Here is a 16216-nt window from a genome sequence, read left to right as displayed (position 1 = left end):
GATAATATTAACTTAACTATATTGCAATCTCCAAAACTCTCCAGTCCTTTTACAATGACAAATCAATTTTAGAGCCTTCTATTCCATAATGAATATATCCCTTTCATTGAGATACTACTATTTCTTTCTGTTTAATGACGCTATAATATGGCCATTACCACTATGATTATTGGAATCAATTTTCTGTATAAAATCCCACCAATATTGTTTTAGAAAGGTTTTAAGCACAAACACTAAACCAACCAAAACAAATTAGTTTAGTGATAATGTTGATGATTCCGACCATACCTTGGCCAACATCATATACCTCCTTTAACGGCTTTGCATCAATTTGGTGGACGATTCTTGAAAATTACCTACTACATGACGATCCTTGCTCTTCTCATAAGTTTGAGTTGCATGACCCTCTCTGCTTAACGCTTTTCATTCTTTGGTGATTCCGAATGTCGTCGTTCAGAGGTTTCTAAGGAGCACTGACTTCGTTCATCATGGTGAGTTTTCAGCCCTATTTCATCGGTTTGTTGACATGGGTGGACACTTAGAGAGAGAAAGCCCGACTCTTCGTTAATGGCAGCTTGTTGTTGAGATTATTTCTGGCTGAACTACTTACATGATTAGACTCCTCTGGTCAGAAGGAAACTGTGGGACTGTACGGAGTCGGATTCCGTTAAATGGTTTGAAAGTTATTGTGATTTGAAATCTCCAAAAATCATAACGAACTAACAACTTTGACATGCTTTTTAGGACTGATTTTTCATCACCTTTTAAGCTCCCGTTTGTTTCTAAGATAAAGCTCATTTTATAAGGTTTCCATAGACAATAAGAACATGGTATTTGGAGCTCTGTAACAAGAGAACCGAACTTCTGAAATTGGCCGTGGAGGGTTGCCAAGTTCTGAAGGGAAATAAGGGCTCTGGGTCACTACTGCAGCCCACTGAAAGTTAACTGATTTCGGCGTTTGCAGTTGGTGGGCCGGCAAACGAGCCACGCAAGCATTTAACGGAGCTTCTTAACGGAATATGACGGAAATGCTAGAATTAGAACAACCTTCAAACCACATGTATGTTTGTGTAATTATCTAACTGTACATGTTAGTTGTTGGAAAATGTAAAAATCATATGCCTATCCATGTCATTCACCCTAAGGGCATGTTTGGTTGATCAGAATTGCCAATCATTTCCGAATCTATTCCAAGGGGAATAATATTTCCCACGTTTGTTTACATCAGAAATAGAAACAACAATTCCGGATGGTTTTTCTCATCCTCCATAGAGAGAGAATTGCCATGCCTGACTCCCCACTCCTCCATAGCAATTCCCATTGGGAATAGATGGGCACAATCACCATCTTTCCCTTAGCCTAGCCCCTCGACTACCACAGACATTGCTGCTCCGCCCCTTCATCGCCACGATCACTACTGCCTCTCTAACTTCATCTCCAACAATGGCTTCCATCATTCCCAGTGGGTCTCAAGGTCACGAAGTTAGACTCGACCTCGGATAAGCCATATTCGACCTATAAGACCGAGATCGGGTGGGATATGGTTCGACCATGAACCCAAGGCTCGTGATCTCAAGCCCGACCTTTACCCAAGGCTCGTGAGAGACACGAGTAGGTCGGGATCTCAGGCCTGACCCTAACCCATGCTTCTCGTGCGCTGACTTGATTGAGGCAAGGATCAGGAGAGCTCGAACTAGAGAGAAAAAGACGAGCCCATGGCTCCCGAGCTTGGGTTCATCCAGATTGATGGCTCACGACCCTGAGGCAGGGTTTGCGAGCCCAAGGCGATCACGCATGGGGCTTATGACTCACGGCTGGCTCGAGAGGCATGGTAGTGAATGTCCATGGCTGTCCTACTAGTGCCACTGTTCATCTTCGAAGAAGAAGATGAACGGTGGCCTTTTTATTTATTTTTTATTTTACATTATTGTAATATTTAAAATCAAGGGTATACGTGTCTTTTGGCTTTGAAACGTGTCGTATTTCCCATGTATTCCGATCAATCAAATATAAAATTTTAGTTCTCAATTTTATTATTTCTACCAAATAAATAAAATTTTATTAGAATTTGAATTCTATTCTCTATCTATTCTAATCCATATTCATTCTATTCTGCATCAATTTCATTTTAACAAACCAAACGTAGCGTAAATAAAACGATGTGTGAGCACTTTGCGCAGCACCTTAGCTTCACTTAATGGTGACACTAAACTATTATATGAAAAATAATCATTATAAAAGTTGCGGCATAATACAAGAATGCGCCACAATTCATGTTTTCTCAAACGCTCAAGCTTGTGGTTTGTCATCTTTTTAACTGTTTATATAATATAATTTGATTGGAGGTTTGCGTATTCTTTTTTTCCACATTTATCTATATCCTACGTGTTTAGGATCCCCAGAGGACTCGACACATTTATCAATTCTCCATCGAAAATAAAAATAAAAGATTCATCATCCACTCTCGATCTCGATTCATTCATCTCGCTCCTTATTCAAGGGAAACAAAAAAAAAATTTCTCGCTCGTCATCTTTTCAGTATTTCAAAATGTCCCATAGTTTTTGGTTCTTCTCAGAATTTCCCCGACAAAATTGATAATTTGGTCCCTGAAATATGCACCTCGAGGCAAGTTCGTCCCGGAAATAAATTCTCTGTACTAATTGGTCCGGACGTTTGAAACGTTTGGACTAATTGGTCCGGACGTTTGAAACAATTGGACTAATTGGTCCTTCCGTTTGAAAAAAGTGGAAGTCCTTGACGGAACATCCTGTAGACGCCGTGACGTTGCTCTGTTCATCGTCCCTGCAAAGAGAAACCATTCCTCCCGCCCAAATTGCCCAGATTGCATCTTCCCCCAAAATTCGATTTGACCTAATTGAGCTAGAAATCATCAAATTCAACCCAACGCCTCGAGATTTCTTGCCTTAAGAGTGTCGCCCATGATCTTCCGAAGTTGCGGCTGTTGATTGTTGGTGATCTTCCGTGTCGCCCGTGATCTCCAGTGATTGCCCATGCGTTGAGAGTGTCGCCCAGATTGCTTTGTTGATTTTTGCTGCAGTGATTGTTGGTTGTTTTACAACGAGAAGCACCCGCGACTCTTGATTTGCATTGCAAATGGCTTCCAGGTGAGGACTGACTGTTAGATGAAGCTGTCTTTGGTTGTCCATTCTGCTGCAATTGTTGTTCATTTGTTCATCACCATGCATAGCAAGTGCTTGAGAAAATGCTCAAGAAAATGCTCGAGCAAATGCTCAACAAGTGCTCGACAAAATGCATAGCAAGTGCTCGAGCAGGGTCCTGACCTTTAGCTGATTCTGATATCCATGCATTTGGATGAGAGTTTGATTTGTTCATCAAAGAACAAACGAATGAGATTTGTTTTTGCATCATAATCAAAGAACAAAGAATGAGATTTTTGTACTGGAAAGAACATTAGCTTTTGGAATGAAAGAATCAAAGAACAAAGTAGGAATCTTGCTTTTTCTCGGAAAAAAAAAAATTAGCTTCTGGAAACATGTAGCAGTGTAAGAACAAACGAATGAGATTTCTGTACTTGCCAATAAGACTCAGGATTCCCACTTCAAAAAGGATTTAACAGAGAATCAGCTAAAGTGGAATGTGGGAGCTGCAATTTTCTCGGAAAAAAAAAAGAACATTAGATTCTGGAAACATGTAGCAGTGTCTTCCTTATGGATTCGTGTTGGCATTGTTCGAGGTTTACTCGCAACAATTGGGCTCGTGCTGTTTTTGCAGCGTCTCCCAAAGGCAATGAACCTTTGTTGGGCCTTGATAATGGGCAAGAATGTACTGAGGTTCACATCCGACATTGCAGAACTTGTCATCATTGATATAGTGAACTTCTTGGCCACTACTTTTGAAGTGGTCGATCCATATGCCCATCGCAACATCTTCCAGCTTAAATAACTACAAGAAAATTTCATTTGGTAAAGATTTTGGGACAATTATTAACCATTTTCTCATTATAACAAGAATATATTATGGAGCTGCAATTGTCTGTTGATTGTCTATGTGTTCCACTTCTATGGAACTTCATATGGGTCTCATTTGCCTCTCTCTCTCTCTTGATATATCTATTTATGCTTTGTGTTTTGCATGAGGTGATGGATTTTTGAATTGGTTTTATGAAGGAATGATGATGAAGTTGGTGAGGAGAATAATCTTGAAGGATATGATGTAGATGGGCAGGAAGATTATTTTGAGTATGGAGGTACTGAACATGTTGATTCGGGGGTTTACTGGAATTCAGAATGCATATTTAATGAGGATGCTGAAGGTCATTTGGACAAAGAAGAAGAGCGTATTGGTGAAGGATCAGATCCTGAAAATGGAGAGCAGATAGTTGTCAGCTTATCACCAACAATAGCAGATATGGTCATCTCTAGTGATGAAGAACAAGGCTATATTTCAGAAGAGTTAGTGGACAACTGTATATCTGATGATGACAAGGGTGATGATGAGTTGGGAAAGTATCCCGAGTTTGATGAGAATGCCATGTTTGGGGAGGTTCAATTAGAGTTACAAATGTTATTCCCAAACTTAACTATGTTCAAGAAAGCTGTGACAGATTATAATGTATCAATAGGAAGGGTGTTCAAATTTGTGAAGAATGACAACGAAAGGGTTAGGGCAAAGTGTAGATCGGAAGGGTGCAAATGGGAGATCTACTGTTCTTGGAGTAATGAGGTGAAAACTTTCAAAGTAAAAAGTTCGTGGAGCCACATACTTGTGCTAGGGGGTTCAAAAACAAGCAAGCTAATAAGAAGTGGTTGGCTGCTCAGCTTGTTGATGAATTAAGATCATACCCGACAATGTCAGCACATGATGCTTTTGAGTGGTTTAAAAGGTATAGAGGTATTCACGTCGATGACTATCAGATATATAGAGCAATGAGGTTAGCCAGAAAAATTGTAGAGGGATCTGAGAAGTTGCAATATCAAAAATTGTGGGACTACTGTGAGGAATTGAGGAGGCGGAATCCTAATTCTACATTTGGTTTGAAAGTACATAGACCTACTCTAGAGTTGCCACCAACATTTGATAGGCTATACATTTGCTTTAATGCAAATGTTCAGGGGTTTAAAGCAGGATGCAGACCCCTCATTGGGCTGGATGGGTGTTTTCTAAAGGGATATTATGGAGGACAATTACTGTCTGCTGTTGCTCAAGATGGCAATCAACATTTCTATGTGATTGCAGTAGCTGTTGTTGAGCAAGAAAGTAGGGATACATGGAGTTGGTTTTTGACAAATTTGCTTGGGGATATTGGACAATATAGTGATAATGGTTGGAACTTTATATCAGATCAACAGAAGGTACCTATCAATTAATTATAATTTTTTAATATTGACTAAAACTAGAATATTATTTGACAATGAAGATTCTTGCAGGGTTTGAAATTGGCTTTGGAGGAATTATGTCCTGGTGCTCCACATAGAAATTGTGTATTGCACATATGGAGGAACTTCTACAACAAATTCAGGAACATGGAACTAACCAAACAACTTTGGAAATGTGCAAGAAGTACCACAATGGTGGAGTTTGAACATAATATGATGATAATGAAGAGAATGAATGAGGATGCATGGGCATGGCTGAAGAGATTCAAGCCCGACGCTTGGAGCAAAGCTGGATTTAGTGATTATCCTAAGAATGATAATCTACTAAATAATACTTGTGAGCAGTTTAACTCGAAGATTGTGAAGTTCAGAGGTAAGCCAATCATTACGATGCTTGAAGAGATTAGATGTTATTTGATGGGAAAGATGAATAAGCACAGATTGAAGGCAAATAGCTTTGTGGGTCCAATTTGTCCAGTAGCACAGAGTAGGCTAGACAAGTCTAGAAAAGATAGTTCATATTGGACTCCTGAATGGGTTGGTGATGCAGAGGGTTACAAATTTCAAGTATGGAAAAGGCCCCAATGCAAGGTGGTAGATTTAGGTGCTGGAACTTGTAGTTGTAGAATGTGGCAGTTAACTGGGATACCATGTGCACATGCTATTGCTTGCATGGCTTACAATAATTTGGAACCCGAAAAATATGTTCACACATGGTATTCTACTGAACGATGGAGAGCCACTTATGTCCCATACATTGAACCAATTGTTGGTGAAAGTGACTGGCACCGCACTGAAATGCCACCAATTGAACCACCTGCATTTAAAAGACCGTCTGGAAGGCCTAAGCAAAAGAGAAGGCAATCTCAGGGTGAGGCAAGCAACTCTGTCAACTCCTCCAATGCAACAAGAAAGTATGGTGAGACTCACTGCTCTAGATGTGGAGAGGCTGGACACAACATTAGGAGATGTACGAATGAAGCCACTAATGATGCTCTAAATAGGAGGGGAAACAGAAGAACAACCAGGGGTCCTAATGCATCTGATTCACAGGTATGATAATTGTTTATTATGATAAATTCAATTGGCTTTGTCTTATAAATGCTCTTTTGCTCTTTTGGTAGGTTGAAGCCCCCTTAGGCCCCTCAGGCCCCATTGTAGGGTCTCAAGACTCTATCATCCTCGGGCCTAGCATACCTGTTTCATTGGGATCCATTCGATCAGCTTCACATTCTTCTGCTCAGGTTGATTGAACTCACAATGAGTATTGAAATTATTTTTACTAAGAGAAGCCAACATATAAATCTTGTTTTTCTAGGTTCAACGAAGGCATTTTAGCTCAGGAATGGGGATACCAGCAAACCAAGGTCCTAATTGGAGGCCTCCAACACCATTTAATCCATCTCCAGGTCCAAGCAAATTTCCATTCAGCTTCCCTGTAGAAGTAATGGGTAGGGGCAATTGGAGTACTCATGCTTATAGACCCCCTCCTATAAGGCCAAGGGTACTTGCAGAAGCTTCAACAGCTTCAGCGTCAACTTCCCATTCAAGCTCATCACAAGGATCAAACACCATCAGTCGAAGACCTTGAGGAGTGGTTATGTATTCTGTTGAAGAATTGCATTTTGTTATTTGGTGCTGCAGAACAGTGGTTATGCTTATGTATTCTGTTGTAAAATTGCATTTGTTCTTTGGTGATGTAGAACAATGGTTATGGTTATGTATTCTGTTGGTCCAATTTGCATTTTGTTCTTTGGTGATGCAGAATAGTGGTTATGGTCTTTGGCAATGTAGAACAATGGTTATGGTTATTTATTCTATTGGATAATTGCATTTTGTTCTTTGGTGCTGCAGAACAGTGGTTATGGTTATGTATTATGTTGAAAAAAATCCAATTTGTTATTTGGCAATGCAAAATAGTGGTTATGGTTATGGCATCTGTCGAAAAAATGCAATTCGTTCTTTGGCAAAATAGGCAACAAGAACAGAATTGCCACTCAGAATAGGCAATAATAACAGAACAGTGACGAGCAAAGCCAAACATTGTGTTACATTAGCAATAATAAAGACATCTCAATACAAATAATAAGCTCACAGGCCTACAGTATCCCATTCATATGAGGAAACACGTTACCATATCCTTAGACAAACACAAATAAAGACTAAAACAAGGACGAAAATCAATATACCACATGCAATCTTCAGCATTTTGTTTTCCTGTTCATACATTTGAATTTTCTTCTTCATCTTTTTCACGAGCTTGTTATCTTCTTCATTTAAAGCTTGTTTCCCGAGGGATGTAAAAGAAGCTCCAAACTGCTCCTCGTCATCAACCCATTCAAAGTATCTACAGGTAAGATCACTTCTCTTCCATAAAGGACAACCAAGGAAACGTCTACCATAGCTTTGTTTCCTGGTAGATGTTTGCAACAGTAGCTTCCTTCCACACCCACACAGATTGACTGATTCCTCAACTCGTGAAGAAGCTGTGGACTTTTGGATGTATTGCTTTGTCCCACTCCATTGGCTTCCCTCACCTCCCATATATGTTGTGCTTAGATCTGAAGCTCGGTTGAAGCTTTTGGATGTGTCTGTCTGTTTGTTTTCGCTACAAATGGTTGAAGCTTCAAAAGAACATGTCAGTTCATAAAAGCTGGTAAACCTAAGTAAAGAACAAGCCACTCATGAAAAAAGGATTTAATAGAGAAATTATAGGAAATGCGTTCCCAGAAGCCTAAAATAGAAGTTACGTGAAAAGACAGCACTCGAGGATCGAAATTCCAGGTTATTCAAATGAGAGGGGGGAACTTCCATTCAAATGTTAATCGGGACGGGAGGGCGGGGGCCAATGCAATTCTGCCTCTTTAATACAAAAAAAGGAAAAAAAAAAAAAGAGCATAGGGATTGCCAATTCATTCTTGCAGGTAGTCCCATATATAATCATATATATATATATAGATTATGGAGCAACAGAAGCAAAGTGGTGTAATTAAATTCATGGATTTCCTTCTCCTTGATGCTTTTCTTCCATGGCAGGATATATAAACAAGAAAAGGAAAGGATAAATAAGATTTTGATGATATCGTGTTTGTGGAGGGGGGGGGGGGGAGGGGAACAATGTCCTCGATAGTTGTATAGTAAGTCGAGCAACAAACGGGAGAGCGAAAACAGAGAGCAATTAGGAGGATCCGAAAATGGATATCGAGATGGGAGATGCCATAGTAAGCAGGAAAAGAGACTGCAAAGATGACAGCAGAAAAAGCCTCTATCAAGCAGCTATGCTGGAGTTCGTCGAAACTTTCGACACATTACTAAAAGCAGATCCTCTTATACTAGACCGACTTTCACTCACCTCCTCCCCCTGAGACTCCCCTTCACGTAGTTGCATTACGCGGGCATTTAGATTTCACCAAGGCAATTTTTGAACCACAGGCCTCAGTTATCAGAGTTTAAGCTCAAAATAACAGCAAAAGAAAAAAATGGGGGTAAAGTCTCAATGGAAAAGAATAGATGAATTATTCAGTATATGAATGCCAAAGAACTCCAGAACACGCAAGGTTTGTCAAGCATTTTGTCGAACACTTGCTATGCATGGTGATGAACAACAATCACCCCAAATGAGCAACCAAAGACAGCAGATGAGTACGATGCCAAAAGGAAAAAAGACAGATTACCCAAATGCACTGGTCTCTTCAATTCCAATCTAGCCATCAAAAGAGTAAATCTCATATACATAAAACTCCACCAACAACAACCCAACCTTTGTTTCTCTGGATTCCTTCAATTTTCGAGTAAGTAGAATTCTGCCCCCATCAGTTAAACATTTTGGGAACTTACCCTACACTTTAGCTCAATATACTGCCTAATGCATATCATTTGATATGCAGCTGAGATGCAAATGAGATGCAAAAAACAGTTCAAATCTGCAGCTGAGATGCAACTTTGGACTTCTCTGGGTTCATGATTTCCAAGGCCTAAATATAATTGCTTCCAGTAATTGCCTAAATATAATTTTCCATGGTTCATGAAAGCATGCTTCCGATCAATGTCATGATATGCACTGGATCAGTCTTCTTTAGCGGGGTAAACGACCAACAAACCAGAATTATACTGACCTGGAAGATCGCGATTGCAGCAGAATGGACAACCAAAGACAACTTCATCTAACAATCATTTGCAATGCAAATCAAGAGCCGCGGGTGCTTCTCGTTGTAACACAACCAACAATCACTGCAGCAAAAATCAACAAAGCAATCTGAGCGACACTCTCAACGATGGGCAATCACGGGAGATCACGGGCGACACGGAAGATCACCAACAATCAACAGCCGCAACTTCGGAAGATCACGGGCGACACTCTTAAGGCAAGAAATCTCGAGGCGTTGGGTTGAATTTGATGATTTCTAGCTCAATTAGGTCAAATCGAATTTTGGGGGAAGACGTACTCTGGGCAATTTGGGCGAGAGGAATGGTTTCTCTCTGCAGGGACGATGAACAGAGCAACGTCACGGCGTCTACAGGATGTTTCGTCAAGGACTTTCACTTTTTTCAAACGGAAGGACCAATTGGTCCAAATGTTTCAAACGTCCGGACCAATTAGTCCAAACGTTTCAAACGTCCGGACCAACGTCCGGACCAATTAGTACAGAGAATTTATTTCCGGGACGAACTTGCCTCGAAGTGTATATTTCAGGGACCAAATTATCAATTTTGTCGAATTTCCCCACTTCACTCGCCCACTCACTCACTCACTCACTCTCTCTCTTCCCTTCCCTCACCTTCTTCTCTCTTCGGCCTTTTCGTCTTCCTCTTTCCGCACGCATGTACGAACGAAGGCCAGGGAGAGAGTGACGCACGCAAGCTCTATCTCGTCCTAGCGATTCGGGATGCCCCGGTATCCAAACCCTAGCTCGGCCTCTCCTTCGCCGGACATTGAGTTCCGCACCTTCGACGATGACGCCTGGTACAGCGTCCGCCTCCTCCTCCTCAGCTCCGGCCACCAGCTCAAACTGATGTACTGCCACCTCTCGGACTTCTACGACAGGGTCTTCCACGCCAAGGACTTTCGCTCCCTCGAAGCGATCCAGGACTTTCGGTCGAGGTTCAGGCCTGCCTCCCCTCAGCTTCAGGACTCGGATTGCGGCTCCGTTACCCCGGGCACCCTCGTCTGCGCCTCTCACTCCCCGAGGGACGGCGATGTTTGCTTCTACGACGCCATTGTTGAAGCAGTATGTCTCATCGCTGCTGCATTTATTTACCGTTATGTTATGGACGTGCATTTTGTGAATGTCTGCTGATTGCTCTGTTTCTCTTAAGACTCTTTTTAACTGATTTCATGTTTTGCACGAACTGGTATCGTCGTTTGTGTTGCTGCTGTGGTCGAAACACCGTGAACCTGTAAGATCGAAAATGGGGTTATTGGCCAAATATATGATGGGGATGCAATTTTCTCGAAGAGCACCTATACGATGTGTCTTTTGTATAATGAACGTATAGATAAGATTAGATGCTGAACTGGAAAGCAATATCTTCTGATTGATGAATAGAAGGTGAACGGTTCCAACCTAAAACAGTATGTTCCTCTGAGATGGAAACTTTCTTCAATATGTCGAAATCATAGGGAAGATGTGGTGGCAATTGTTGTCTGTTCGTGTTAACTTGAGATATACTGAAAATTGTAGTTAATTATTCAAAATGCCTCTATGTGATTAGATGATAATTTCATCACCTGTTCTGCTCTGCTTTCTTGGTATTCTTTATCAAGGTGGAGCGGAAGGAGCACAGTAGATACAAGTGCTTGTGTAGCTTTATGCTTCTCTCTAAACATGGCCCAAGTGAAGGGAAGATGGTCATGAAACGTATTGAAAGCATTTGTGTGGTCCAACCCACTGTTCGGGTTGATCCCAAGGTTGCCTCATTTCTGGAGATAGCAACAAAACATATGAATAGGATTATGCCCGAGTCAAATGCCAATTCTGGAGGTAACATTTCTACTCCTAGTGGTGACAATTCTGACAGATCAGTTTCCCCTTCAGGCAAAAAGGTCCATTCAGATGTTTCTGGATGTGGAACCCAGGCAAGACTTGTTTCCCTGCTTAAACCATTGACACAATATGTTGCCGTTCTAAATTTATGACTTTACTGATGTACATGTTGCTTTCTATGGGAATATAAACATGCTGATCATTTCGCAGGTGAAGCGTGCTCATCTCTAGGTGTGTTTGTTCTCCTATAGAACTTAATTTTCTTTGAAGTTTGATCTCTTCAATTGTGCCTGGAAGGATAATACTTTCTAGAGAATAGTCCTTCAACTTTTCTTGAAGTTTTGGGTTTGATTAACTTTCCGGATGCTTATAAGAAGAAATGGAAAAAGGGAATTATTTTTCTCTAAGTGCTCGAGTAAAGCTAATGGCGAACATTCTCTATGTCTATGTGCGAGTGTTTCCTGGACTACTAGCTTTATTTGTACTCATTGCTTTCATTACAGACAGGAAGATTGACAAGTGCAGTGGAAAGAGTCCACAGGATATTGATCTTGGAGGAGTGCGCAAACATTACATGATATTGATCGAGAACCTCGAGAAGGACTTACAATCATCCTCTATCGAGGATTTCCTCCAATTGCACACGTCAATGTCAACTAGAGCATGTATTTTCCCTTGCTTGCCATCAGAATCGTATGCACGCGGAGCTATTTTTGTGGATTCCGAGAAGAATCTTAAGAAGTTGTACGATTTTCTAGAGGATCCTGATCAATCATCGTATCCTCTAGAGGAAGGTACAAATCTGTCCTGTAGAATATGTTTAAAATGTGTCCTCCACTAGTATTAATTCTACGGTATCAAACCTAAATAAGAATTTTGTCCATTAATGATTCCTTTTCAACCTTTTTTTTCCTTTTCTCTTGCCCTCGCATTGTAGCTGTTTCTCTTAGCCGAGTAAATATAGATATAGAATGTCACCTCAGCATAAAATATTAGCTCTGCGCTTGGCATTAATATCTTTTAGAAACATTAGAAAATATGGAGCTGCCACTGTGGTTCGTGTATTTGAGGCTGTATGATCTCCCTCTATCAGCTGGACAAAACTAGCAAGGGCAATTTTTTTTATTTTTTATTTTTTGGGTAAGGATGATATTATATTACAAACTACTTAAGGACAGTGCCATTAGATGGTTACTGCGAGTATTTGAAGGTAAAACTGAAAGGATCTCTTTGACCTGCTAAAGGCTAGGATGGGTTGTGATGTTTTCTCAAATGAACTGGTAATGGCTGTTAAAATGGTAACTATATTTATTTGCAATAATGCACTGTGCATCTGTTTATCAAGACTGCGATAAGCCGATAACTGCTCTTTTACAGTGTATTACAAGCATCTTCTTTGGCATTTAATAGCTTTTTAGTCCCAGCTGCTATGGTACCTATTAGGTCTCCCACCTTTGGATTGAAGGGCCTGCCCCCTGCTAAACACGGGGATGCCCCATCCAATGGTGATGGGGTCTCAGGAGCCGCACCAATAGGATAGTAGAAGTTCCCGTATTGGTATAATTGAGATTGATGCTACTATCACTGACCATTTGGCATCTCGCATATATCATCTCATTATGCAGACCGTTAATGACATCTGGAAAGTTATGTGGGAATGCCATAACATCTTTTTCAGCTCTTATGCCCACATACCTCGTAAGTTTAGCATGACTTCCTTTAGAATTTGTTATATTTAGTTGGCTTGTTGCATCTATAGTTGAAACAGTCGTAGTTTTGCACAAGCATCAATGTTTTTGGGTTTCCAATGGTTTTGAACATTTGCATAAAGCTTTCAGTCTGAAAAGAATCTTGCGAGAAACTTGAAGACAGGAAATATGATGCATTATTCAAATTAACCTACTGACTAGTTGCTAAGCTACATGAGGCGCATCTTTTGGCACAAACTTTGTCATGTTCCTAAAAAATAACATTTGACATCGATTTTTTGGATATAGTTACAGAAAATCCCGATAAGTAGTCATAAGAAAAATTATTACAATAGTTATTTGATATAATGCCTTATGCATCAAGTGATAGAGGGAATTAGTGGACTATTTAGAAAGGGGAAAATACGTCATATAGCCCACGGTTTATGCGTTTTGGCAAATCTATCCTATGTTCTTTTTTGTTTTGGTCAGATATATCCCATGATTTACATTTTGCTCGAAATCTATCCCGGCGTTTTCTTGTCCGTTAATGAAAAATTAATAGGCTCTAAATCTATCCCATGGTTTTAATTTTTTTCCCAAATCTATCTTATGGTTTTAATTATTTCCTCAAAACTATCCCATGATTTTAATTTGTTTCTCCAATCTATCTCGAATAAAAGGGGTCAGAGTGACAAAACCGTTAACCGTTGACGAAGATATAACGGCGAGATAGATTTGGAACAAAATGTAAATCATGGGATATATCTGACAAAAAAATATATATGATAGATTTGACAAAATGGGTAAATGATAAGCTATATGGGGTAAAAATCCCTTTAGAAAAATATGGTTGTAGCTTCCTAATGATATACAAACATGTGGCAGGAGGTGGTAATGGCTGAGTTTGAATGGCAATGGCTAACTTTGCACATATGAAGAAGCTCTTTCAAGCTGAGGAAATTTTTGTTTTTCCCGAAAATACTCTTAGATGTGTTTCCAAACATAGAAATAATATGGACAAATAAATAACGGCACGTTAATCTTTTAGAAAGCAAATTGGCTAGAATATATATAATGAATGTGTATAATCATTTTGAGAGGAGCTCAGGGTATTCCAATTTTGGCCATGTTGTTCCTCCGTAGCTGCTGCTTCAGCTTTTTATATGTGTGTATGTATGTTCTATCACTTTCCATTAGACAGTGGTTAAAAAAGTGAATTGTGCAGATAAGTTTCAAAGTATATAGTGCCTTTTATGTTTATCGAAGTTGGGTGCCAACGTCTTGCAGAGAAGACCATCAAGCAGGAAGCTGGAGATCCAAGTTGTCCGCTCGGGAACTGAAGAATACACACAAGCTAAGAAGCTGAAGGAACTCTTTTTGCTTTTTCTGGAGAAGCAGAAAATATTGCACGAGAGACTAGCAACAGAGGGGGGGAAATTTTTGAAGCAGCTAGCAACAAAGTGACTGGAAGTAACATTGGCAGAAACTCGTACTTCTGACTTCTGAAAGGTGACACTGCAGAGATCCAAAGCTCATATCTGTGAATAATAGTCTAGTCAATGTAGATATCTGCTTTATAGCAAATGCCTTGGGTAGGTCCCATTTGGAGCAAGGTTTTGTCGATGTTCATGAGAGATCAGTACTCCTATACTTGCCATACGAAGGGACAACCGGTGATTCTTTTCTTCAGTTAGAGCAGAGGTGATCATCTCTCTGATGTTAGTGACAAGATTAGGGTTAATTTAACCTTATAATTGATTAGTCTATACTTGAGTTGTGATCACTACTGTCGATGACTTACAATCTATGCATATCATGATTACGATCATTCTCAAATGTGTAGTCCCATGAATTGGTAACAATTAAAAGAGACTTGTTTGCAAACAATTCGTTTTTATCGTCCACCAATTGATGTGCTTCAGATTGCAGCACGACACGTATTCGAGTTTTCGGATCCAAATGCGTATTCTAGAATATTTCGAAACAAGAATTTAGTTTAATTAGATATTAAGTTTTCTATATTGCTATGATATAGTTTCCCTTAATTATATATTATTTACTATATTAGCTTGAGTCAGTAATCTTAAGTTTCATATTTCAGATTGTTTCCTTATTCTATTTTAGGAAAGTAATTTGAAAAATATTAGATGTCAGTTTCCTAATCTAGAGTCAAGGGAGGTGTATTCCCTATATATATATATATATATATATATATATATATATATGCTAGGAGGAGATCTAAAAAATACGAATATGATGAATATTTTGAATGAAATTGCCAATAGTGTTTCCTCTTTTTTTTTTAATCTAAATAAGTCCCTTATTTAGTAGCGAAAATCTCAATTCTTATCGTTCATCATTGAGCGTGGCAAATCAATTCGACTTTTCTTACTCGTAGCGAGTCATCTTATTGAGTGAGTTTTGTTAGTTCTACCCTCCACCCTTCTTTCTTACCCAGTTCTGGTTTGTAAGCCCATCATTAGGTATCAACGAAGGTTCTATTCTTGTTGGTCGAGTGAACACACGTGTGATTGAATGGATTTTGCTAAATATGCGGAGATAATGGCTAAAGACCACTCAAAACGAGTTCCAAGAGGGCTTACCTTCGACCAAGACCTTCTCCCCACATTACAACGAACAGAAGAGAGTTTAGCACGGCTCGAGCGAGTTATCCAAGCCCTTGTGAGTTCCAATGAAATAAGAAGACACCAATGGGTGCAGAAGGATTATCCCCCAAAGAGAATCCCGACTTTCAACGGAAGCATGAGTGCCGAGGAATTCTTCACGTGGATTTCAGATGTGGACCGATTCTTCGACTGCTACGGCATCCCCGATGATGGAAGCCAAGTCAATAGAGTTGTTTGTCGGTTAAAGGGCAAAGCTTTTACTTGGTGGGAGAAATTGGAAAACGATCATCTTCGAGATGGAAGGAATTTGGTCATTACTTGGTGGCATAACGACTTTTGATGGACAGGCTCTTGCCATTGGATTGTGAGCAACAATTGTTCAAGTCTTCAAGTTGTCTTCTGGAGAGTAGCCGTCCCCTTGAACATGGAAAGACAATTCTTGGTGACATGAAGATTGTTGATGTTGTGATAAGAGATGAAAAAGTGCTGGTCAAAGACACAACTTCCAAGGGGGACAGCAAAACAGAAGAGGAAGAAGACGTAGAGTCGAAGAACC

General features: G+C 39.9%; 1 protein-coding gene across 4 annotated transcripts; it reads left to right on the top strand.

The window, feature by feature from the left end:
• Positions 1-10104: 10104 nt before the first annotated feature.
• LOC116188500 lies at positions 10105-14869 on the top strand. Of its 4 annotated transcripts, XR_004152261.1 has the most exons (6): positions 10105-10586; positions 11123-11339; positions 11553-11573; positions 11846-12136; positions 12968-13040; positions 14321-14869. XR_004152261.1 is itself a non-coding variant. In XM_031517902.1 (5 exons), the coding sequence occupies exons 1-5, from the start codon at positions 10245-10247 to the stop codon at positions 14371-14373; spliced, it is 924 nt and encodes a 307-aa protein (XP_031373762.1). In that variant the 5' UTR covers positions 10105-10244; the 3' UTR covers positions 14374-14869. The 4 variants fall into 4 exon arrangements, 2 of the variants coding, with proteins under 2 accessions (XP_031373762.1, XP_031373763.1); XR_004152262.1 differs by lacking the exon at positions 11553-11573; XM_031517902.1 differs by lacking the exon at positions 12968-13040.
• Positions 14870-16216: the final 1347 nt, after the last annotated feature.

Source organism: Punica granatum, chromosome 8 (genome assembly GCF_007655135.1).
Source record: "Punica granatum isolate Tunisia-2019 chromosome 8, ASM765513v2, whole genome shotgun sequence".
Taxonomy (NCBI): domain Eukaryota; kingdom Viridiplantae; phylum Streptophyta; class Magnoliopsida; order Myrtales; family Lythraceae; genus Punica; species Punica granatum.
This window is presented reverse-complemented; position numbering and strand designations above follow the sequence as displayed.

What these genes read in the sequence shown, in the direction of transcription:
- LOC116188500 (XM_031517902.1), top strand. Translation starts at nt 10,245, where the DNA reads ATGCCCCGGTATCCAAACCCTAGCTCGGCCTCTCCTTCGCCGGACATT. An exon ending in ACGACGCCATTGTTGAAGCA is followed by an intron (nt 10,587 to 11,122) that starts GTATGTCTCATC and finishes TTCTTTATCAAG; the next exon opens with GTGGAGCGGAAGGAGCACAG. An exon ending in ATCGTATCCTCTAGAGGAAG is followed by an intron (nt 12,137 to 14,320) that starts GTACAAATCTGT and finishes AACGTCTTGCAG; the next exon opens with AGAAGACCATCAAGCAGGAA.